Source organism: Miniopterus schreibersii (genome assembly GCF_964146895.1).
Source record: "Miniopterus schreibersii genome assembly, chromosome: 5".
NCBI lineage: Eukaryota > Metazoa > Chordata > Mammalia > Chiroptera > Miniopteridae > Miniopterus > Miniopterus schreibersii.
The window spans coordinates 1,402,081-1,425,417 of NC_138106.1; the positions used below are offsets into that span (position 1 = coordinate 1,402,081).

Genomic DNA, 23,337 nt, shown 5'->3' on the forward strand with positions numbered 1-23,337 from the left:
TCCTAGGCCATCCTAGCTGCTCCGCACGCTGGGTGGCATTTATTCCCTCACTGCTGGAGGCTGGGAAGGTGCCCGCAGATCCTGTGTCTCCCACGGACTCCCTTCCTCGTACATGGCTGTCATTTTGCTATAAACTCGCCTGGCAGAAGGGACAGAGAGCTCTCTGGGGCTTCTTACAGGGGCACTAATCCCATTCATGGGGCTCCACCCTCACGACCTACTCCTCTCCCAAAGGCCCACCTCCTGATACCATCACGTTGGGCATTAAGATTTCAAAATACCGCCCGGCCGGGCGTGGCTCAGCGGTTAAGCGTTGACCTAGGATCCAGGCGACCAGGGTTCGATTCCCGGTCAGGGCACATGCCCGGGTTGCGGGCTGCAGCCGATCAATGACTCTCTCATCATTGATGTTTCTAGCTCGCTCTCTCCCTCTCCTTTCCTCTCTCTGAAATCAATAAAGATATATTTAAAAAAAAAAAAGATTTCAAAATACAAATTTTAGGGGGGCACAAACATCCCTGGGTACCCTGGCACTGAGGTGGAGTGACAGCTCCTTTTGCTGCTGGGAAGTAGAGCTGGAGGTGAGCTTGTCCCCAGCCGCTCCTGCCTCTTCTGCAGCCGGCTCACCCGAGGCTCTTCCCCTCCACTGTCCCAGCTCCAGCTCCTGACTGACACGATTGTCTAAAGGCCCCGTGGTGCACCCAGGGTGCGTGGAGACGGCTCTTGTCCAGAGAGCCAGTTCTGCACTGTCTCTGCCCTGCCTGGGTGCTGGGGGTAGTCACACCTGGGAAACCATCAAATGCTACCAGTCAGGGCCTGTGTGCAGGTCTGATTTCAGGGGAGCTATGTTACCAGCCGTCCTCGCTAGCACCTCCTTCCCTGAGTGTGCCGCCTGCCTCCCCTCCTCCCTAAATCTCATCTCTTCAGAGAAGTTTGGTTTCGGTGAGGCTTTGGATGTAGGCAGCTCTGGGTTCATACCCCCGTCTGCTGTGTAGACTGCTGCGTGGCCTTGGACGGTGAAGGGAACCTGTCTCAGGCTCCATAACTCAAGTGTAAAAATGGAAATAAAGCACTTCCCGCATTAGGCTGTTGTGAAGACTAAAAATACAGTGTGTGTAGCATGCTTATCACAGGACCTGTCGTGGAGCTGAGCTCAGCCATTGGTAGTTATTATTCCAATAGGCGGGTTAGAGTAATTCTTACTAAAGTGTGAATGGCTGAAAGGCAGTGATATACCGATGGTTGGGAGGGTGGGCTACGTCTGCCCTGGGGTCAGGCAACAGCAGGTGCACTGTCTGTAGAGAATTTTAAAACACTCTAAAAGTGGCTAAAATATCTATCTGTGGGGTAATCTCGCCACGCGCTGACAGCTGTGAACAGGCCCGTAGTGACATAGCCCCACCATGCAGGTCCTGCTGCTGTGCGTCGCTCAAGTACGCGTCACGCCCGCTGTCCCCTAACCCGTAGAATCCGCACGGAAACTTCGTTGCTATTGTCCTGTAGGCAGAGGCGAGGCTCTGCCTCCTCCCGGCCCCCGTCGCTCTCCCTGTCCAAACCCTCCGTGGCCAGCGGCGCCCCCCTGGAAGGCTGCCCACACCTGGTCTAACCCGAGACCCTCGAGCGCTCCCCCAGCTCCGAGACAGGTTCTTGTTCTCTAAGAAAAGCGGCACCTTTGTCAGTGGCCCCATTGTCTTTAGAACCCAGAAGTGTCACCGTTAGGCGACCGTGAGTTAGCACATTCCCAAGGAACCGAGTGACTCAACATGACACGACAGTCACCCCAGGCCTGTCACGGGACGCTCACAGCCCCTCCGTTCCAGGAGGTGATTTGCCCGTAATCTGGGGGCCCGTCGCTGGAGGCCGGCCACGCGGGTGTTGTGTTACCCGGAGAGGCCGGCTGGCTTCAGGGACTGGGCCTTAACACTTCAGGGTGGCTAATCGATGCGCTCGTTGCATGCCTTAAAAAAAGAAAACTCTCACAATTTACAAAATCCCGAAAGAGAAAGAAGGAAGGAAGGGCGAGGGAGAAAGAAACCATTCCCGTGAAAGGGTCTCCAGTTTCCGAGATAAGCCCTGGTTTTGGCCCCGCCGCCCCTGCCCTCCTCTTTGGCGAGCTCTGCCCCTGGGAGGCATTCTTCACATTTTTGGGTGTTCTCCCGGTGGGGAGGGTGCTGGGCTCCTTCGGTGTGTCTCCCCAAGCCCTGCGCTCAGCATCAGAGCCATCGCTCAGGCTGGGCCTTTCAAGTCAGGCAGGATTTCGGGGCTTGGTGGGATTTGGAGTTTGCTCATGAAAAGCGCGGAGGGGCGCCCACCCCGCAGACTCCCGAGCCAGCCTCCGGTGTCATGGTTATTTAGAAAAAGTAAACAAAACTCCTCTTGGCTCTGAGTTTAACCTGTTACGTTAAGATTCCAGTTCGTGGGTAAAGGGCATTAACATTTGCTTAGTCACCCCTACCTTTGCCCTCCCCTGCTGGATCCCACGCGTGTCCAGACGCAGCGAGGAGGGGGCTTGTGAGCACCTGGACCCTGCTTTCTGCTCCCCACCTTTTGTCCGTGTCCAGGGCTCCCATCGTCCGTGTAAAAGAGCGCTGAGCCCGTGGGAATCCGGAGACCCTAACGCGTCCTCCTCGGGCAGCCGCCCCCAAGTTTGGGCTCACTGCCACTTTTCTGTTTGGGGAAGAAAGGCAGGGAAATTGACAAGTTATAGGAAGGTGGAGTTTGTGTTTGGAAATCATTTGCTTTTGTGTTTTCAGTTTGGGGCTTAAGCTTCATCGATTCCAGGACACGAAGGTCCCACGGCCACTGTGGCCCCAGTGTGGCCGCTCACGCCCTCTGCAAGGCTTCCGGGGGGCAGTCAAGTAGGTCTGATTGCAGCCCGGAGTAAGGAGAACATTCTCCACTTGGACCCAATAAAATACACAACCAAAAAAAAAAATTCTTAAAACAATTTCTAGGCTGTTCTTTACGTCTTAAAATCACTGGTCACAGCACACTAGGCTGATTTCATGACCCGTTAAGGGGCCTCGGACGAGACCTGCACAGCTTTGCTCTGAGTGTGTTGGGGGCCCAGGGTCCGCCCGCGCCGGCCCTGGGCGGTGCTCACCGTGGGAGCTGACGTTGCCGCCGGTTTTGTCTCTGCTCCAGATGAACTGAAAAACAAAACCGTGTGCGAGGACCAGGAGCTGAAACTGCACTGCCACGAGTCCAAGTTTCTCAACATCTACTCCGCCACCTACGGCAGGAGGGCCTGGGATGGGGACCTGTGCGCCTCGGAGGCACCGCGGCTGCCCCCCTTCGGTAGGTGTCTCCACGCGGCCGTCGTCGGGGCTGCTGCCCCGTGGGGAGGGTTCCTTGGTGTGGCCTGTACTGGGTCAGAGGGAGAGTCGAGGACAAGGAGGAACCAGCCCCACGGGGGGCCTCCTGCTGGCCCACATCCCTACATCCACCCGCCTTCCAGTCGTTCCACACTGAGCAGTTCCTGAGCCCCTGCTGCATACAAGGCCCTGTCCTAGGCACCGGGACCAACACGGAGTCCACACGGAGCTGACCTCCCAGCAGCAGACAGGGAGGCTGTGAGAAAGCAGATAATATGCAGGCAAATGTGTTCTCTTTCAGGTGCAGATAAGCACTCAGGGGAACAGCTCATGGGGGAGGTGGTAGGGGAGGTAGGGAAGGTGGGGGCGGCCGCAGAGAGGCGCAGGGTTATGGAGTGATGGGCATGCTGAGCAGAGGAGAAGCTGCAGATACCTGGGGAAGGTGTCCAGGTAGAGGCGGAGCCAGGGAGGGCCCTGCGGCTGTGTTCAGGGTGAGGAAGGGCCCAGCCAGTCGGGTCCTCCTTAGAAGTCTGCAAATTGGAGCTAAGAGATGGTGGCCTAGATTCAGACCTGAGAGCCCCACCTATGACCTCACCCTCTATATTATCAGTCAGCGTTCCCCAGGGAAACAGAACCCATAGAGAGATGGAAAGAGAGATCAGTCTTAAGGAATTGGCTCACATGCAGTGTGAGGGCTGCAAGTCTGAAATCTGCAGGGGAGCCTGCAGTCCAGAAACCCAGGTAAGAGTTGATGTTCAGCTTCGAGTCTGACTCTGCAGGACAGTGGGCTGGAAGCCCCACGCCGAATTTCTGTTTGCCGCCTCGAGAAAAATTTCTTTTTGGAAAACTTCAGTCTTTGCTCTTAAGGCCTTCAACTGATTGGTTGAGGCCCACCCACATGATGGAGGGTAAGCTGCTTTACTCAAAGTCTACTGATTTAATGGTAGTCATACATTTTTTTTAAAGAATAGTTTATTGACTTTTATTATTATTATTATTTTAGAGAAAGTGGAAGGGACGAAGGGAGGGAGACAGAGAGAGAGAAGCATCGATGTGAGAGAGACACATTGATTGGTTGCCTCCTGCAGGCGCCCCAACGTTGGCCAGGGATTGAACTTGCAACCCAGGTACACGCCCTTGACCAGGAATCGAACTCGAGATCCTTCGGTCCGTGGGCTGATGCTCCAACCACTGAGCAACACTGGCCAAGGCAGTAGTCACATCTTTAAAATACCTTTGCAACAAATCTAGACTGGTGTTTGACCAAACAACTGGGCCCCGGAGCCTAACTAAAAATAACCATCACACACCCTGATCTGTGGTGGTGACACAGCCTGGTCTCTACCTGCATCTTACCGGAGAGAATAGGTCCCACCGTAGAACAGCCCAAGGCCTTGCGCTGTGTTCATCAACATCAAAAACGAGCTGCGTAAAGCGTTACATTGCTACAGTTTTTTCACGGATCACAAGTGAAATGAAACATTAATTTTTAAAAGACACTCACGTATAAATAATATCTTGGGTCTGAGAAGAAGAACCTAAAATGACCTCACCTCACAGGTGGGCTCCCACCCGAGGCCCGTGAGAAGACAGAAAGGGGTTCCCAAGGGGCAGGTGCCACCAAGGCCCTGAGCCAGTGTCCGGGAAGGACGGCCTCTGTCACGATCACACAGGATCTTTTGAAGGCGAACCACACACAAAGGCAGGCCGGGTGGGGGGGGCACCCAGCCTCTCTGCATTAGGTCTGGGGGAGAGGCCTCCGCTCGGCTGGCCCGGCTGCCAGGAGGGGCAGAGACGACCAGCACACCCTCGGCCCCGTGCCCCGCCGGGGACCTGTGAGTTCCGAAACTCCCTTCTCCCTCGTGTGTGTTCAGACGTCACAGCCCCTCCTCCCTCGTTCCTCTTACTGCGTCAGGACAAGGGACCACTGCCTGGTCATTGCAGGCGTCTCCCTGCTCCAGGTTGGCCTCTGTCCCCAGGGTGGCGGAGGAGCATCTGCTCACAGCCGTCCCGAACACCTGCAGGGACTCTGGTCTCCTCAGCTGGGTGAAGCTCCCTTGGGGATCTGACCTCTTTCTGGAAAAGGGACCCCACCTCTTCCTGTTGGGACGAGGCGCCTTCCGCGGGCCTGCAGAGTCTAGCGCAGCCCGTGGGTTTTGTCGGGCAGCAAGGAGCGGCTGCTTCAGCGATCGCCGAGCAGACGGGTCGGGCGGTGGGCAGGCCACCCGCAGGCTGCGCGGTTCACGGTCAGCACCGGCGCCCCACGTCCCTGGGAAGCCGGACGGGGTTCGTTTTAGAGGGAAAGGTAATCAGCCGAAGAAAACGCTAGACACCGGGCTAAAGGACAGGTCTCCGGAGAGTTCGAGGGGCCCTCAGGTCAGCAGCTGCTCTGACGCCACGTGGAACCCTGTGGACATGGGAAAGGCCGGTGGCCTGCGAGTGGAAGACGGTGCCCCTCGCTTAGCTGTTCAGTTGTCAAAGCTTGAGCCCTGGCGGAGTCTCAGCGGGAAAAGGCTGCTCGTCCTTCCCCAGGCCCCTCACCCCGCCCGGCACAACCCAGTGCTCTGTCCATCACCCAGGAACCCGCGAGGCTCGGGATCAGGCTCTTCACTGCGTTCACGGGCCACCGGCACCCTGGGGCCCTGAGCTGTGCGGCGGAAAGAGGCTCAAAGGGAACAAGGGAGACCTTGCGGGTCCCCAGTTCACCTCCTCGTCTTGAGGGTCCCAGTTCACCTCCTCGTCTTGAGGGTCCTAGTTCATCTCATCGTCTTGAGGGTCCCCAGTTCATCTCTTCGCCTTGAGGGTCCCCAGTTCATCTCACCGTCTTGAGGGTCCCCAGTTCATCTCATCGCCTTGAGGGTCCCAGTTCATCTCATCGTCTTGAGGGTCCCAGTTCACCTCCTCGTCTTGAGGGTCCTAGTTCATCTCATCGTCTTGAGGGTCCCCAGTTCATCTCTTCGCCTTGAGGGTCCCCAGTTCATCTCACCGTCTTGAGGGTCCCCAGTTCATCTCATCGCCTTGAGGGTCCCAGTTCATCTCATCGTCTTGAGGGTCCCAGTTCACCTCACCCTCCAGTGTATCTCACATGAAAGAGCCTCCGCTCTGCCCTCGCCTCTCAGGTTAGCTAAAGGGCAGAACTGGGCTGTGCTCGCCGATACGCTTTCTCGATCTAACTGCTAAGAAATTGGTGACTTCTCAGCCCAGGTAACTGTGCATGAAGGTTTTAAACGGCACTTGGCAGGCTCACCCCACAAAATCATCAGCTCATCCCTCTCGTATAAATGCATTTTCATTTCTCCCACCTGACAAAGCGTGCTCTTGACCGCTCTCTCCCACCGGTCACCCATCCGCGCCCTCTGCAAGTCCAGTGGGCTCTGCCCCCACCAAGTGTCTCAAATCCAACCACTTTGCTCCCAGCCTACTCCAGGGATCTTTCACCCGGCCCATCCTGGCCTCCTCCTGGCTGGTCTTTGGTCTCCCCTCTTCCCAGTTTCCTCTGAGCCTTAGTCCTTTCTTCACTTAGCAGCCAATGAGATTTTATTTAAATTAAGTCAATCACATCACCCAAAGCTCTCCACTTTGCCCCTTGTATTAAAATAAATCCAGTCCCAGCTATGGCCTGGCCTCTCTCATCCCTTCGCTACCTCTGGAGCAGTCCACACTCATCCATACCCCAGGACCTTTGCACAAGCCCTCCTTTTGGCCTGGAATGTTCTCTGCACATGTCTTTGCATGGCCAGCTCCAAACTCCATCTCGTCATTTGGGCATCAACCCAGATGTCGTCTCAGAGGGGTTTCCCAGGGCACCCTGCCAGCACAGCACCTCGAGCCTGCAGTGTCTCGAGCTGTGCCCAGTGCGACTGTCTTGATAGCATGGAAGGCGTCACCTCTGTGCCCGTGGCTTAGCTCCCCAGGAGAAGGCAAGCGCTCGGAGATGGTATCTGTGCCTCTCCTGCGGGCTTCCCAGCAGCGAGAGCAGTGCCTGGCGCGGCGCGGGTGCCCGTGTGCGTGCTGGGATGCATGAATGAGTCCGGGCCCTCCCGAGTGCGGCGCCCGCCTGGGCTGCTGCGGCGGATGGTTGCCGGCCCGGAGTGTGGCCTGGTGTCGTCACAGCTCCCAACCTCTCACGAGATGCTGGAAATCCATTTCTGTTTTCTTTTCATGTGAAATGTTCCAACTTTCAAAACACTGTGTGAGCCAAACAAAACATGCCCACAGGCCACATCCGGGCCACAGCTGCCAGTGTGTGATCGCCGCTCACAGTTCCCAGTGACTCAGCCCGTGGCTCTGGAGAAGGGGACAGGACTGCCTGCCTATTCCCACCCCAGAAGCACAACCTTGTGGGATGATGCCTAAGGGCCGAGGCCTCGGGAGGGTCATGTGCTCTTTGCTTTTTGCGTAGATGCTAAAGGCCGGTGCTGCCCACGGGCTTGAGGGCCTGGGTGCCCCCTGGGAGCACACACGGTGGAAACCAGCTGGGCCTCAGGGGTCAGGCAGCTCCGCTGAGCGGCTCTGGCCCTCGGACACCGGGCGAGCATGCCCAGGCCTCTCTAAAGGACGGTTGTTATGGTCTCACAAGCACCATGTCAACATGTCACAGAAACAGGAGAAAGGCTCAGTCACAAAGTTTACCCACCCAGTGAAAAGGTTTTTGTTTTTTGTTAAACCCCATCGGAGGCTATTTTTTCCATTGATTTTCAGAGAGAATGGAAGAGGGGATAGAGAGAGAGAGAAACATCCATGTGAGAGAGACACATTGATCGGTTGCCTCCCACATGCGCCCCGACCAGGGCCAGGGATCAAATCTGCAACCCAGGTACGTGCCCTTGACCACGAATCGATCCTGTGACCCTCCGGTGCATGGGCCAGTGCTCTAACCACTGGGCAAACCGCCAGGGCCAGAACAGCATCTTTTTCCCCCTCTATGTCTTTTATTAATTTCAGAGAGAGGAAGGGAGAGGGAGAGAGAAACATCAATGATGAGAGAGCGTCACTGATCGGCTGCCTCCTGCATGCTCCCTGCTGGGGATCGAGCCCGCAACCCGGGCACGTGCCCCGACTGGAAATCGAGCTGTGATCTCCTGGATCCTCGGTCGATGCTCGGTCACTGAGCCACGCCAGCCTGGCTGGAGCAGCATCTTAACACAGAGGGAGGGAACCTCCCTGCAGACCTGCCATGAACCGGAAAGCAGGGCCTCAGAAGGGTCCCCCGCGGGGCGTCCACTGTGACACACCATTTCCTGATGCAGTTACGTTTTCTGGGTGTACCCCCAGGATTCTGCTATTTCCTTAATCAGACAATGAGAAAACCACCTAATGGTCTCCAAGGCGGAGCGAAGGCCATCCCAAGGCCAAGTGTGGGCAGGCCCAGACTTTTCAGTCGAAGATCAAGGTGCCAGGGGCTCCCACTGCCAAACAGCCACTGAAAAGCAGCCAGCCTCATTATCTGAGTAAACACGGGTTATAAAGAGCGATTAACTCCAGTTTCAGTGTTAAACAGTAGCCAAAAACCCAAAAATTAAATGGTGGAACATCTTGTTATCACACGTATTGGGGTGGAAGGTAGTTGGCCAGGAAGAGCGAACGCAAACAAAGTCAGGCTGGGGGGGAAACAGCCACTTTAAGATTATATATCCTACGCGCGTTCCCAGCTCAGCATCGGCCAGGGTGTGGTCAGACCTGAGTCAGACCCCAATTACCTCGGGCGTCTTTCTGAAAACTCACTGTGGTCCTTTCACTCTCAGCAGGATAAATTCCTTCGCTCCCAGGGTGACCAGGGTGCCCCCGTAAGTCACACTGCCCCCGGACCTCCTGGGCAGAAAGGGCTGGGGTCTTATCAGAGGGAGTCTTCTGTTTTCCTTCCTCTGTTAGCCTTTAAGGACGTAGCCAGGCAGGCGTCCTAAGGAAATGCCGTATTCCTGGGGCATGCTTATGCAATTCCAGCAGGAACAGGAAGCGCTATAGCTTTTCTGGGGAACAGTTTTTTCTGGGGATCGTGTGTCAAAGCCTCCCAATTCTGAATAGCCTTTGACAAAGCTATCAGCTGCCCAGGATTCCTGTGGAAACCATTGTGTGCAAATGTTTAACTCTAAGGATGCGCGACATAGAATCGTTTATAATATTTAAAAAATGGAAATCAGCCCGGCCGGGCGTGGCTCAGCGGTTGAGCGTCGACCTGGGATCCAGGCGATCGGGGTTCGATTCCTGGTCAAGGCACATGCCCGGGTTGCGGGCTCGATCAATGACTCTCTCATCATTGATGTTTCTATCTCTCTCTCCCTCTCCTTTCCTCTCTCTGAAATCAATAAAGATATAAAAAAATAAAATAAAAAAAAAGGAAATCATTTGAATGTCTACAGTAGGGTATTATAAGTAGAGCTGGCCCATCCATACAATGGAAAACTACACAGCTCTTTAAAATGACGTTTGTGGCCCAGCCGGTGTGGCTCAGTGGTTGGGGCTGTGGGCTGGATCCCGGGGAGGGGTGGCGTGCCGGAGGCAGCCGATCAGTGACTCTCTCTCATCACTGATGCTTCTATTTCTCTCTCCCTCTCCCTTCTTCTCTCTAAAAAAATCAATAAAAACCCTAAAAATAAATACATAAAATGATGTTTATGTTAAAATTTTCACAAATATATCAATGAACAGAAAAAGAGTCGCATGCAAAGTGCCATGCACGTAACAGCACTGAGGGGAAGGGTGTTTACACATAGAAAAGTGACCAGGAGGATGTTCTTTAAAGGCTGTTTTTTCTCGATGGTGGGATTTACTGGGAATTTTAATCTTCCTAGTCTGGGCTTATCTGTGCTTCTCAAGTTTTCAACCACAAACGTACTTACTTTGTCACAAAAAGAACAGTAAGTTATGTTTTAAAATATCAGGCTTTAAAAAATAATTTTATAATTCAGACTTTTTACATTCAGACTTTATGCACTTACGTATATAACATGTATGTTCCTTTGCAAGGTCTCCAGCACTCCTCCGTTCCCTGCCCCGCAAGCCCTCGGCTCCTCCCAGTTGCATGATCAAAACTGCTCCCGAACTGGACTCCCTGCCTTTGGCTCCCTTTCTCTCCCAAGGGACCCTGGACACTGTCCCCAGAGGACGCTCGCATCAGGCCTTTTTTAAGGTTCCCTGTTGCTGGCAGAAGGAGGTCGAGCGTCTTCGGCTAAGCACCCAGAGGCCATCTCTGTCTAGCCCCTGTTCACCTTCAGGCTTGTTCGCGGTGGCTTCCCTGCCACACGTGCTGCTCCAGCTCAGGCTCAGCCCGGGACTCCCCCGAAGTGCTCCTGGCCCACCTGCCTGGCTTCAGACCTTCCCTCTTGCCTGCTCGGCCCACTCCCTCCCCCCTCTCCCACGGTCAAGCCCTTCTCCCCGTGGCCCATCCCCGCCGCTCCAGCCCACGGCGCTCGCTCCCACCTCCTGCCCCAGCCCCTCGTCTGGGCCACTCCCTGTCTCACGTAATTAGACTTCGGGTCGCGCGTGGGCCTGTCTCTCCGGCTCCATTACAGGTTTGGGATGCGAGGCGGGCTCTTCCTGCCCTGCTTTTCTGACAGCGCCCAGCTCAGTGATCATCCTCGGTGTAGGTTCTATTAATATTTACTGGTACGAAACAAACACAGAAGCGTGTCGCCGTGTTTGTTTATTTCATTCACCCATTCATCATCGTTATTACTGGATTTCTGCCGGGGGCCAGGCTGTGGGAATTAGAAAATGAACAAAACAGAAAGCGTCCCACCCTCGCGGAGCTTATGTCCACGGAGGGGAAACAGTCTCAGTAGAAACGAGTAAAATAGTTTGAAGAGCGAGCGGTAAGGGTCGTGAAGACGTAAGAACCTTCGTTCAATGCTGTGCATGTTTTGCCTGCTTTCTGTGCAGAGCCAGTTGCACAATTGGTGGGACCTGGTGCGAAATGGAGACGTAGGCCCTCGTTCAAACGATGTGAGAATTTCGGGGTGGCCACAGCAGGGCATGGAGGCCGGGGCAGGCCCTCCCGCTCTGCCCGCGAGACCAGTGGCTTCCGTGGGATTCCGCCCACGTTGGGGGCTTTCCTGAGGCAGAAAGTCATCAGAGCAGCCGTCCCCGTGAGACGCGAACCCAGCTCGGTGCGTTTGCCTCCAGGAGGCAGCCCAGGCGGCGTGGTGGCTGCCTGCGGGACGCACCTGAGCTGTCCCTGCTGTCCCCTCCCTTTCAGACTGCCTGTCTCACTCCGCGGTGCACGTGCTGGCCCGGAGGTGCTACGGGAGGCAGAGATGCAGGATCCTGGTCAACAACCTCCACTTCGGGAGCCCCTGCCTGCCTGGGGTGAAAAAGTACCTCACGGTCACCTATGCCTGCGGTGAGAATGTGCCCTCAGCGAGGGCGGCTGCTGGGGGGGGGCTGGCCACCGGCCTCGTGACCCAGCTCCTGAGATGTCACGCCACATAGTCCAGAGCCCCTCTCTGCCCTTCATTGCTGTTTAGGACACTCACATCAGATAAGCAGCAGAATTTTCTCTCGTCCAGCTCTGTGTGAAAGCTCCTTTAGCCATCAGAGGGGCAGCAGACAGGAAGGCCAGGGGAGGAACAGAGGGTGGCGCTGATGTCGCCGAGAAGAGCGATTCGCGTCCGGGCTCCGAGGAGGCCCCGGCATTTATGGGGATGCCCGGCGAGGTCACAGAGGCACCGCCGTGTGCCCCGCCTGCTTTTAGGCCCCAAACCACTAACTCTGCGCTGCCAGCAGCCGCCTGCCCACGTTCCCACAGCGAGGGGCCCGCAGGTCCAGAGCTGGCCCTGAAACACTGAACTGTGACGTGACCCGGTTGCCCGAGCGTCTTCAAATAACAGCACGCAGTGCCTGGCTCAGATTCCAGTTTTATGAAACGACTTAAAAGGAAATCGGCCGTGCCCTGGCCGGTTCGGCCCGGCGGTTACAGCATCGGCCTGCGGACTGAAGGGTCCCGGACTTGATTCCGGCCAAGGGCACGCGCCTCAGTTGCAGGCTCGATCCCCGGCCCGGCCAGGGTGCATGTGGGCGGCAGCCAATCGATGCTCCTCTCTCTCCCCCTCCCTTCTTTCTCTGAAAAGCAGTGGGAAGAATATCCTCAGGTGAGGGGGAAAAGAGGGAAATCAGCAGTTAATTATTCTCTGGGGGTAAGGTGGGTCTCCAGTTTGAATCCTACCACATGGATGACACCGGGCACTGTCACATAGACCCCAATACCTGTGCTCATGGAAACCTTCCCCCAGATCCCCTGGGCTGTTTTGGTGCCAGTTTTATTGAGATATAATTTACAGATGGTGCAATTCACCTGTTAAGCAAACAAGTTGATGGCTTTAGTACATGGTCACAGAGAAAACCCTGTGCCCTCCAGCGGGCAGCTCCCAGCCCGCGCCTGCCCCCACCCTAAGCACCCAGCGGCCTGCGGCCTGTCCTTACGGATTTGCCTCCTCGGGACAGTTTATGTAAACGGAGTTGAACCACATATGGACGTGGCTCTGTGACTGGCGTCTTCACCTGGCATGTGGTACACGTGTGGGAACGTCAGTCCTTGTCGCGACCGAGTAATATTCCGCCACATCCCCAGCCTGTGTGCCCCGAGCTGACGGTGTCCTCGGCAGTGTCAACGCTGTAATAGGTACAGTGACATGACTATATGGCCGTATCCCCAAAATCCTAGCCCCAGACGTGGGTTCCGGGAAACACGGTTCACGCTCCCCGCCCCCCGGGAACAGACGCCTACAGAGATGACACCTCTAATGACCTCTGAGTGGCCGGCACTTTAAAAATACTCCCCCTGCCGATGGCCCTTCGCTGTGAGACCCGAGTCATTACGAGTGGCTTGCAGCGTCTGCACACGTCGTAGGTTACTAAGTGGGCGTGAAATAGTCCACAGTTTTAGAGAATTCTCCCAGCCGATGTGGAGTTGATCGGAAGATTCCAGAGGAGGTCAGTAATGAATTTTCAGGCGAATCTGTCTTGTTAGGACTCTGGACGTGAGCACGGGAACTAATTGGAGCTGGTTTAAGCCAAAAGGGGTTGGAGTGGGAGGCGTCGGGCGTCTAGAGGACCATCCTCAGAGGCCAGGGCCCGAAGCAGGGGCCTCAGGGTAGGGCTGGCCCAGGAAACCAGGAGATGCAGCCACCTCCCGGGTCTGTCTCTGCGGCTCACAGCACCTCTGCTCCTGATTCCCGGCTCTCCCTCTCCTCTCCTCTGTCTCTCTGTCTCTCTGTCTCTCTGTCTCTCTCTCTCTCTCTCCCTCTCCTACTGCAGGCGGCCTCAGAGCCCGGGCTGCATGGCACACAGCCACCCCCACAGCCGCAGGTGGTTTTTATGTTACGGTCCCAACAGTATGAAGACTTGCAGTCTGACGTCTTAATTCCAAATCTCTAACAGGAGGATAGCTAATTGACTGGGCCGGGATCGGTCAGCCCTGGCCGCAGACCCCGTAACAGGATTATCAGCATGACCACCAGAGAGGGTCCAGCTAACCCCACCGAGTCAAGATGCTCTTACATAAGAGGGTCAGAGAAGATGGACCCCATAGGTGTCTGTTCCCATACCTGCCTCTCGTCACAGCCTCGCCTCGGGCTTAGCTGTTCTACCCAGCGATCTTGCTGTGCCAACCCAGGGGACACCCCGCCTGTGAGCAGAGGGGAGGGTCCATCGGGGACAAGTGATGGATGTCAAGCAGGTCTTGCTGTGGGTACCTCATTTCTATAGAAATACATGGTCCCATCTCCCAAATGGCCAGGTGGGCGGGGCTGGGTGGGGCAGGGCCGGGCTGCCTGACCACAGCTGGTCCTTGTCGCACAGCCGGCCAGAGGATTCTAGAGGCTGAGCACCAGAAGGGCAGAGGCCATGGAACCACCACCCTGTGGGTCATAAAAGGGATTGGAGAGCATGGCAGCCTCGGGCCTGACTCATGCCCGCGTTTATCAAGCGCCAGCTCTGAGCCAGGCATGGGGGTGGGAAATTCTGATGACCAATATGACCCTGTTCTCACAGCCTGTAGGACAGAATGTAGTGAATCCCCGGCTCTGGGGACTCAGGAGACCCGGAGGGCTTCCCAGGGGAGGTGATGTCTGAGTCGAGGGAGGTGACGGGTGTGTAGGAGTCAGCCCAGTGCCGGGGGAGGAGGGAAAGGCAGGCCGAAGGCCCTGCACAGGGAGAGGCTGGGAGGAGAGAGCGGGGCAGGACTGGAGGGGCCTGGCTGGATGGTTAGGGCTTGGCTTCCTCAAGGGCCATGGAGAGAGAGCCACTGAAAGATTTTCTCAGGGGATGCAATCAATTTGCATTTTTAAGAAGAGCACGCCTCCTATTTTATAGAGCTTCCTTTAATCCTGGCTCCCTCCCTCGGCTTCCAGGCCGGATGGAAACTCCAGCATCATCCTGTGCCCTCAGGGGAATGATTCAGGCTCTGGGCCTTTTGCTTTTCTGACCTTTGGCACATCTGGCCGACGTCAAACCTCTCTGGGCACGGAGCCCTTGGTCACTGGTGGGCTGGTAGGTGCATCGCTCAAGGCCTCCACGCACCGCTAACTGGGTCCTCTCTGTCCCTCCGAGTCTGACTCTTAACCACACTTCTGGACACACCGGGCTTTAGATTTTCCTCTTAAGAGGACAGGAGGCCTGGAGAACTCAGCCAGCTTCCCCTCACCTCTGTGGGTGGCTTCTCTCCGTGTCCACAGCCATGGGTCCCGCAGAGTCACCAGCCTGGCGGCACAGCAGCATCCTCCCCCTCGCACCCCCAGCCCCTGGGCACAGACATCCTGTGGGCCTCGGCCCGGCCAGGCAGCTCCCGGGAACACAGGCCAGGGCGACAGGTCCCGGACTGGGGGACGGGAGAAAGTTCACGTGCAGAGTCAACAATGTCACGGAAGCATAATTTACACACTTTAAGATTCACCCACTTCAAGTAAAAACAATGTATCGGTTTCTAGCGCGACCCTCACCTCGCTGCAACTTTAAAACGTCGCCACGATCCCCAGAAGCTCCTCGTGCCCACGGTGGTCGGTCCCCTTTCCCAGCCCGGTCCTGGGTAACCCCGAGTCTACCCCCTGTCTCTGCGACTTCACCATTTCTGGCGATTTCGTGTTAACCCTTTCCGGTCATATGTCTGCTCTCAGCCACCACAGCAAGGAACCGTAGGAATCAACTCTATTCATTCATGTATCAGTTCATAATTTCTCTTGCTTATCCTTCCTAATCTTGCATGTTATGTATCACTGCTCTTTCAATGGAAATTAATTCCGACCAGTACGACACCCATGTCCAAATTTAATACGACCGCAAAGGGTTGGTGGAATCTGACAACACCTGGTCTTTTTTGTGCGGCTTCTTTACTGAGTGTCCTGTGTCTGAGGTTTGTCCACGTTGTAGCATAAGTCATATTCTACAGACAGAGATACTGTATTTTGTTTGTTTATTCTCCAGGTGTTTTTTTTTTTTAATACTGCAGAATAGTCCTAAAATGACCTTCCTGGTGTTTCTGACGATCACGCAGGTGCCACTGGTGTGTGTGTGAGTGTATTTGACAAGCAGTGATTAATGTACTGGTTTTCATTTAAAAAAATTTTTTTTTAATGTTTTTATCGATTTCAGAGATGAAGGGAGAGAGAGAGGTAAGGGGGGGACGTCAATGATGGGAGAGTCATTGATCGGCTGCCTCCTGCGCGGCCCCTGCTGGGGATCGAGCCCTCAACCCGGGCCTGTGCCCTGACCGGGAATCGAGTGGTAATCTCCTAGTTCATGGGTCGACACTCAACCACTGAGCCATGCCCGCCGGGCAAATGTACTGATTTTCAAATTGATTTTTTAATCTTATCTAATTGCATTTAAAGTATGTAGTAAATGTACAAAATCTTTAAAACATTTCTTTTTGGATTTTAGTTCCCAAGAACATACTCACAGCGATCGACCCGGCCGTTGCAGACCTGAAACCTTCCTTGAAGCCGGACAGTGGCTATGGTAATTTTCATGGCTAACTGCCAGCATCTAAGTAAAGTGACCGGCCATGTGGCCGAGGGAAAGGGTGTCACAGGTGCCATGACGAGTGGCTGCAAACAGGGCCAGTGTTTCATTTTGTTTTTAAATTATGCGTAGAATAAGCCCTCCCTCCATTCCACTCTTATTTCCTAAAAGAAAAATCCAGTGGACAAACACATCTGCACAGAACTAGACGCGGGAATTCGACAATGAGCTTGCTGGAAAGGTGACCCGCTGGGCACCCGGCTGCCACCTTCCTCCGTAGCCCTCACTGGACTCTTGCACGTAGTGGGGTGAACACTGGGGCCTCCCTGTCAAACCCAGGATGGAATTCTGAGCCTTGGGGCTCCTGATGAAAACTATCGAGCATCTAAGACATTGGGCTTTGGCTGGTGAAAGTTTTGTTTTGTGTTTCTTTTATAACATATAGGAGGTCTTTCCCCCCTAAATACATAAAGTATCCCCGATGTGGAAAACACAGGAAACCGCCAAGCAATGGGAGTGACCCCCAGCCTCAAAGCTTAGAGATCATATCCTCAGTGTCCTCCAGCTCCCCCCAGGCTGTCCGTCCCCCAGCCCACTGTCCCCTCTAATCCCGTGACCGTCCGGGTCCCCCCACAGCAGAGGCCTCCAAGCTCCGTGCCCCCCTTCCTCAGAGACCCCAGGGGTCTCCAGAGCCCCACAGCTGGCCCATCCAGAGCTCCCAAGCCATCCCTGAAGTTTAACCAGGCACCTGAAACCAGGCTGCCCTACATTTTACTGTCATTAAAAAAAAAAAAAGTAACCCACCCTGGCTGTTGTTGCTCAGTGGTTAGAGCATCGGCCTGGGCACCGAAGGGTCAAGGGTTCAATTCCTGGTCAAGGGCAGGTACCTGGGTTACGGGTTCGATCACTGGCCCTGGTCAGGGCGTGTGCTGGAGGCAACCAATCGACGTGTCTCACACATGGATGTTTCTCTCTCTCTCCCTCCCTCCCTTCCACTCTCTCTAAAAATCAGTGGAAAAAATACCCTCAGGTGGGGATTCACAACAAAACATAAGAAAATGAAGGAACCCTGCAGTCCCTCCACAGCCCGAGGCTGGTCTTATCTGCTCTCAGTAGGACACTATCAGGCATGAGGGGCGCCAAGGCCCCTGGGGTGGGAAAATAAACGCTCCCTCCTGCAGTGGAGCTGTGAGCGGCACCTGGAGTTGGACCCAGCATGGTTCAGAATTTCTAAACCCCTTTATCGTTTAATGTACTCAGGGACTCCTGACCCAGGGCTCTTCCTGGCTTCATCTCTGATGCCTTTTTGTTGTTGTTGTTAATTCTCACCTGAGGATATTTTTTCCCCCATTGATTTTTAGAGAGAGTGGAAGGGAGTGAGATGGGGGGGGGGCAGAGAGAGAAACATCAATTGGTTGCCTCCCGAATGCGCCCCAACCGGGGCCGGGGATCAAACCTGCAACCCAGGTATGTGCCCTTGACTGGGAATCGAACCCAAGACCCTTTGGTATGCGGGCCGACGCTCTAACCACTGAGCGTGCTGGCCAGGGCGGTCTTTGATGTCTATGACTTTTTATTTATTATGGTTGCATACAGTGAACAACTGGGATTAATCGGTCCTGCATTTTTTTATTTTATTTATTTATTTTTTATAACAGGTGTAAACTTTGACCCAAGCGAGTCGAGGGTTCTGAGGAAAGACGGGGTTCTGGTCAGCAGCTCTCTGGCAGCCTTTGCTTACATTAGAGGTAGGTCGGTGGATTGAAGCTTCCTAGGAGGGCGGTGGATTCACTGACTCTTACTAGCAAACGCACTGCTTCATTGCAACATTCAGCTAAAGAAAAATGGCTCCAGGTTTGACACGGCAACCGTAGTCTCCTGAGATCTGGAAGCAGAGGCCCGAGTTCAGGTTCAGCTCCAGCCGAGCTGCCAGCAAGAGAACGGCCTGGGGAGGCAGCCGACAGACGGCGTCGCTCTGTATAGGAGCCGGGCTCGGGGGGTGTTTTCTGCTTTGAAAACTAGGATCCAGAGGAAAGCATTTCCCAGCCCGAACACTGGGAAGGGCCTCGGATTAGTGAATTCCACCCTCGGCTGGAAGAAAACTGAGCCAAAAGATCACTTAGTCAACAAGCAGGTCGTGCCCTGTGCAGACAGAGTCCCTCCTGAGTCACCAGAGTTACTTCCTGCGGTTGCCAAGGTTTCGCTGGATAATCTTCCCCTCGAGGACCAATGGGGCGCGGCCCTCGCACTGGCAGAGCCAGGCTGGCGCTCTGCGAGGGCCAGGCCCCGTCTGCCCTCCCCCGGCCGCAGTTTGGAACGGTGACGGATCTGCTGCGAGTTTTAGCAGCACCTGACTGCGCCCCGGGAGCCAGGCCCCCTGGGGCCTTCTGCAAAGTGCACGTTAATATAGCGCCGCGGGGTCTCCACTCGGGGCCTGCGGGCGCGGCTGTTCCAGGTGAGCCTCCCAGGAAAACAGCAGCGGCCTTGCTGCCCTTGGCCGCCCCGCTGTCCCCCTGCGCCATGTCCCTCCTGAGTCCTGCGTGGTCATCGGTTTCCTCTGAGAAACTTCTCTCTTCTAACCACGCGCCCTTTCCCATTTCTTGGTGTTCCCACTAACTGTCCAAGACGCAAGGATTTTTATGGTCAGAAATATCGTCCCCCCGTTTTCAAAGTCCCTGGACAGCCCCTTGGAGGAAATCATCCTGAAAACCCTTCCAGCGGAAAATGAGGATTCCAGGGTCAGGGCTTGATTTCTGGCCTAGGACAGGAGGGCGACCATCTATAGAGCAGGGCGGTGATGGGACCCGGTGTGCATTTTATTTTTTAATTTAAAACATTTTTTTTAATCGTCACCCGAGGATATTTTTTCCATTGCTTTTCAGAGAGAGAGGCGGGGGGGGGGGGAGAGAGAAACATCGACTGGTTGCCTCCCACACGCATTCCAGCCGGGGCCGGGGATCGAGCCTGCAGCAGAGCTACATGCCCTTGGCTGGACTCGAACCCGGGACCCTTTAGTCCGAGGGCCGGTGCTCTAACCACTGAATCACCCCGACTAGGGCCCGGGTGTGCGTTTTGAACAGACGGAGATGGCCAGAGTGGGCGTGGTGACGAAAGGGGCCAGAAAGGAGGGAGAGAGCAGCCGGCGGGGGAGCCGCGGGGGCCGGGCTCACTCCCCGCTTCTCAGAGCCACTCCCTAGATCAAGGGCACCTGTGGAAGCGGGACAGCCGCTCGCCAGGAGGTGTTCGCAGCACGCATGCTCGCGACTGATGCCCGCCAGGAATACGCAGAGGCTTTTATTCCTTACACGGGAGCAAGCTCAGGCTGCCCAACGGAGAAAACGGGGCACGAGACACCAGCCAGCGTTTTGGGAAGAGGGGAGACGTGGCCTCTGAAGGGAGCTCGGGAATCGGGGACGGGACACGCCGACCAAGACCACAGCGACCATAAAGTGCTCCAGTCAACACAGTGCAAGAGTATACGCGATATAACAAACACACACACACCCGTAGGCTACGCCCTTCATCACGGGCTCAGGAAAACAAAGGTGCCGTAAACGATACAAAACGCGAGCAGCGTAGTCCCGACCGCGGCAGTCAGGCGGGGGTCACCTTGATGGGGCAGCGGGGGGCCCAAGGAGGCCCCAGGTCGGACGCAGGGTTGGCAAGGCCCTGGCGTCCGTGCCTCGGGTCTTAGCACCGTCCTGTGTGTCCTCGTTTAATGCCCCAGGTGCTGGCCTCCCAGCCCTCATTCCCCCGCCACGCCCAGGAGTGAAACAGCCCTTCCCTCCCTCACGGGACAAACCTCCAAACTCCCTTGTCACTCAGAGAAAATGCAGTTACGAACACTGCAGACACAGTCTCTGCCCCCCCGGCCAACGTCACATCGGAGCTGAGACCTCTGCGTCCTGACGAGGGTGACAAGGCTGCTGGTGGGCGCCGTGGTGACAGGGAGCAACGCACCTGAGCCTGGGACTCCGGGTGGCTTGAGCCAGAGGGAAGGGAGCCCAGTGGGGAGGTTTCGGGTTTCAAGACGATAACACGCCCCACGTAGAGCTTCCCTGGTAGATCCCGGCGCCCGGATCCTTCGACCGACCGCGAAACTTACCCTCAAGTTTTCCGACTCCAGCCCGGGCCTCGGGGGAAGCAGGAGGCGGCGCAGAGCGGCCTCCATCGCTCGCTGTGCCCACGGCGTGTCCACGCAGCCGAGCCGAGCCGAGGAAGTGTCCGTGGTTCCAAATGCTCACTGCGGGCAGCTGACCGCTCAGGATCTGGGCTCCAGCCCTGGCCCCGCCTAACGAGGCCGACTGGCCGAGAGAAGGCTTCCTTCCCTCCCAGGCCTCAGCTTCAGCCCGGAGGTCAGGGGTCAGCCGCCACGGCCCACGGCAGCCTCGCGAATAAAGCTTTATTAGAACACGGGGCACCTGTGGTGCTTGTGTGCCCAGCCAGAGCTGAGTGAAGCACAGGTTACGTGGCCGGCAAAGCCCTAAGTATCCACGATGCCCCCTTCCCCGGAAAAGCCTGCAACGCCTGGACTGTACAGGAGGGAGCTCGCTGGGTCGTATTCCCAAAGTGGGGTGCTGAGCCCGCAAGGGGGACACAACTGGAAAACGGGAAGTCGCAGCCCTTTCTGCGCAGGGTTAACGTGAGGCTTATATGTACCTGAGGATTCACAGGGTACACAGGACAAATTAGCATTATTTCTATTTCTGTTATTATTGGACAATCATTTGGATGTAGCAAAAGCTACCTGAATTATTTATATTTACTTTTCAATCTAGAACAAAGTAAGCTTCGCTTACATGGTACTTACATTCATAAACTTTATGTATAAATTAATTTTTCATAGTTTACAGCTGCTAATAGCTAACGGTTTATTGAGCATTTACGATGTGTCACAGGAATTAATTCATCTCATCAGAACGACTCTGTACTAGGAAGGTGCTGTTAGCCCCACTGTAGGGGAAGGAAACAGAGAGGTCACGTAACTTTCCAGGAGTCACACAGCTAACGAGGCGCAGATCTGAGTGTGAACGCAGGGGCCCACCTTCTGCTCTGTGTCCTGTGACATACATACATGTGTTGACTGTATGTGCTCCAAAAGTTTTTTTTTAAATCTGTGGGGGGTCTGTGATCGGTGAAGTGGGGGTGTCTCCGTGGTGCTGTCCAGGCCCGGCACTGCCTCGGCCTGCAGCCTGGGGAGACCGTCGTGTCCCTGGGACTTTGGCGAGGACCGACCGCTGTCCCAGCTCCTGACCTGTCTCTTCCCCGCCCACAGCCCACCCCGAGAGAGCGGCCCTGCTGTTCGTGTCCAGCGTCTGCGTCGGCCTGGCCCTCACGCTGTGCGCCTTGGTGGCCAGAGTGTCCTGCACCAAAGACCTGCGGGAGCTGCAGCTGGGGAGGGAGCGCCTGGTGGCCGGGAGCGAGGAGGCCGAGGAGGACAGCAAGGACGCCGAGCTGGGGGAGGACTCCTCCGGCTCCTCCTTCCCTGCGGAGCCCGCGGGGTTTGGCAGGACTCCGTACCCCGCCTACTCGTCCGCCGAGGCCGCGGAGCTGGCGGAGAGGATTGAGCGCAGGGAGCAGATCATCCGGGAGATATGGATGAACAGCGGCCTGGACGCCTCGGTGCCCCGCAGCTCGGGCCCCTTCTTCTGAGCCGCCCTCGGCTCCTGCCTCACTCGTACCTTCTGTGAAGGAGAATGTCCTGTCGTCCGAACCTGGGGAAGCCAAAAAGTGACAAAAGGGACGTTTCAAAGTGTTTACACACATTTCCAAATAAAGTAGGAGGACTAAGCCTGTCTTCTGTGTTTGTTCAGACCCCTGTCCACGCGTCGACGTGGTTCCCGCTCACGCTGACGGAGCGCAGATGGTGCCCCACGGTGCTCCCCGCTTTCCCGCGGCAGCCTCAGGGCGAGGGCGGCTCCGTCCTGCAGACGAGCAAACAGGCATCGCTGTTGTCCAATAAAAAAACTGCACAGTACGCAGGACGGCAGGTGCTCGCTGCTGGTGCGTTTTGATCACTAACGTTATTATTATTTTAATCCTCTCCTGGGGATATTTTTTCCGTTGCTTTTCAGAGAGAGTGGGAGGGAGGGAGGGAGAAACATCGATGAGAGAGACACGTGGATTGACTGCCTCCCCCACCAGCCCTGCCAGGGCCGGGCACCAAGCCTGCACCCGAGGTGCGTGCCCTTGACTGAAATCAAACCTGGGACCCAGCCGTCCTCTGGCCGACGCTCTAACCACTGAGCGACTGGCCAGGGCCAGTAACACTGTTTGAAGAGAGCAGGGGGCGGCCACATTCTTCTTAAATGGCGACGCGGTAAGAATGTCAGGCATCTGCGTCGACTGCTCGACTCTGCGCTTGCAGCTCAAAGGCAGCCGTAGCTGATCCACAATGAGAGTGACTGTGTTCCAATAAAACTTTATTGACACACATTGACACCTGGATTCATTTTTACGTCACATTTTATTCTCAAGCTTAAAATATTTACTGTCTTTCCCTTGACAGAAGAAGTCAGCAAACTCCTACTTTAGACGTTAAAATTTCAGGGCTTCTGATGGTAAAGGGATCGGCCGGATTACCCAGCAGTTCTGTGCACAGGGATCAGGTGGAGTTACCTTCAAATCACTGGGGAAACCCCCCCACAAAAAAACAGGTCCTGTCACACGGGGGGAGGGCCAGGCGAGGGAGCAAGAGCAAAAGGAGTCACGGAAAACTGAGGTTCCTGATGGGAGCCTGGCTCCCCCTGGTGAGCAGGAGGCCCGGGCTGTGGGCCCAGAGCGTAAGAAGGATGGCGCTATATGGCGACTCCTCTGTCCGCTCAGATGCGCGCTCCCTGCCTTATCTCCATATCATGTCAACCCTGCAAGGTGTGCAGATGAAGAAGCGGAGCTGACAGGCGCAGTATGGGGCCCAGGTCCCACCATGGAAAGTGCCGGCGCTGACTTACTGGGAGGCGATCGGGAAATACTAGCTGCCTCCCCAGGAGCCTGAGCAGTGGCCAATACGGAGAAGGGGTGTCTCTCTCAGTACCCCAGGTCCCGAGGGCGAGTGCAGAGGAGCTTGGGTGTG

The 23,337-nt window shown here is 55.7% G+C and overlaps 1 protein-coding gene across 1 annotated transcript in view; it reads left to right on the forward strand.

Annotated features, from left to right (window-relative positions):
- Window positions 1-22,319, forward strand: part of EVA1C (eva-1 homolog C) — a 50,814-nt gene extending 28,495 nt beyond the window's left edge. The window contains 5 exon segments of the mRNA XM_081139420.1: window positions 3,145-3,297; window positions 11,509-11,652; window positions 16,185-16,262; window positions 17,924-18,013; window positions 21,541-22,319. Of these exon segments, the coding sequence (XP_080995546.1) occupies window positions 3,145-3,297; window positions 11,509-11,652; window positions 16,185-16,262; window positions 17,924-18,013; window positions 21,541-21,917 (842 nt within the window). The 3' untranslated portion in view covers window positions 21,918-22,319.
- Window positions 22,320-23,337: the final 1,018 nt, after the last annotated feature.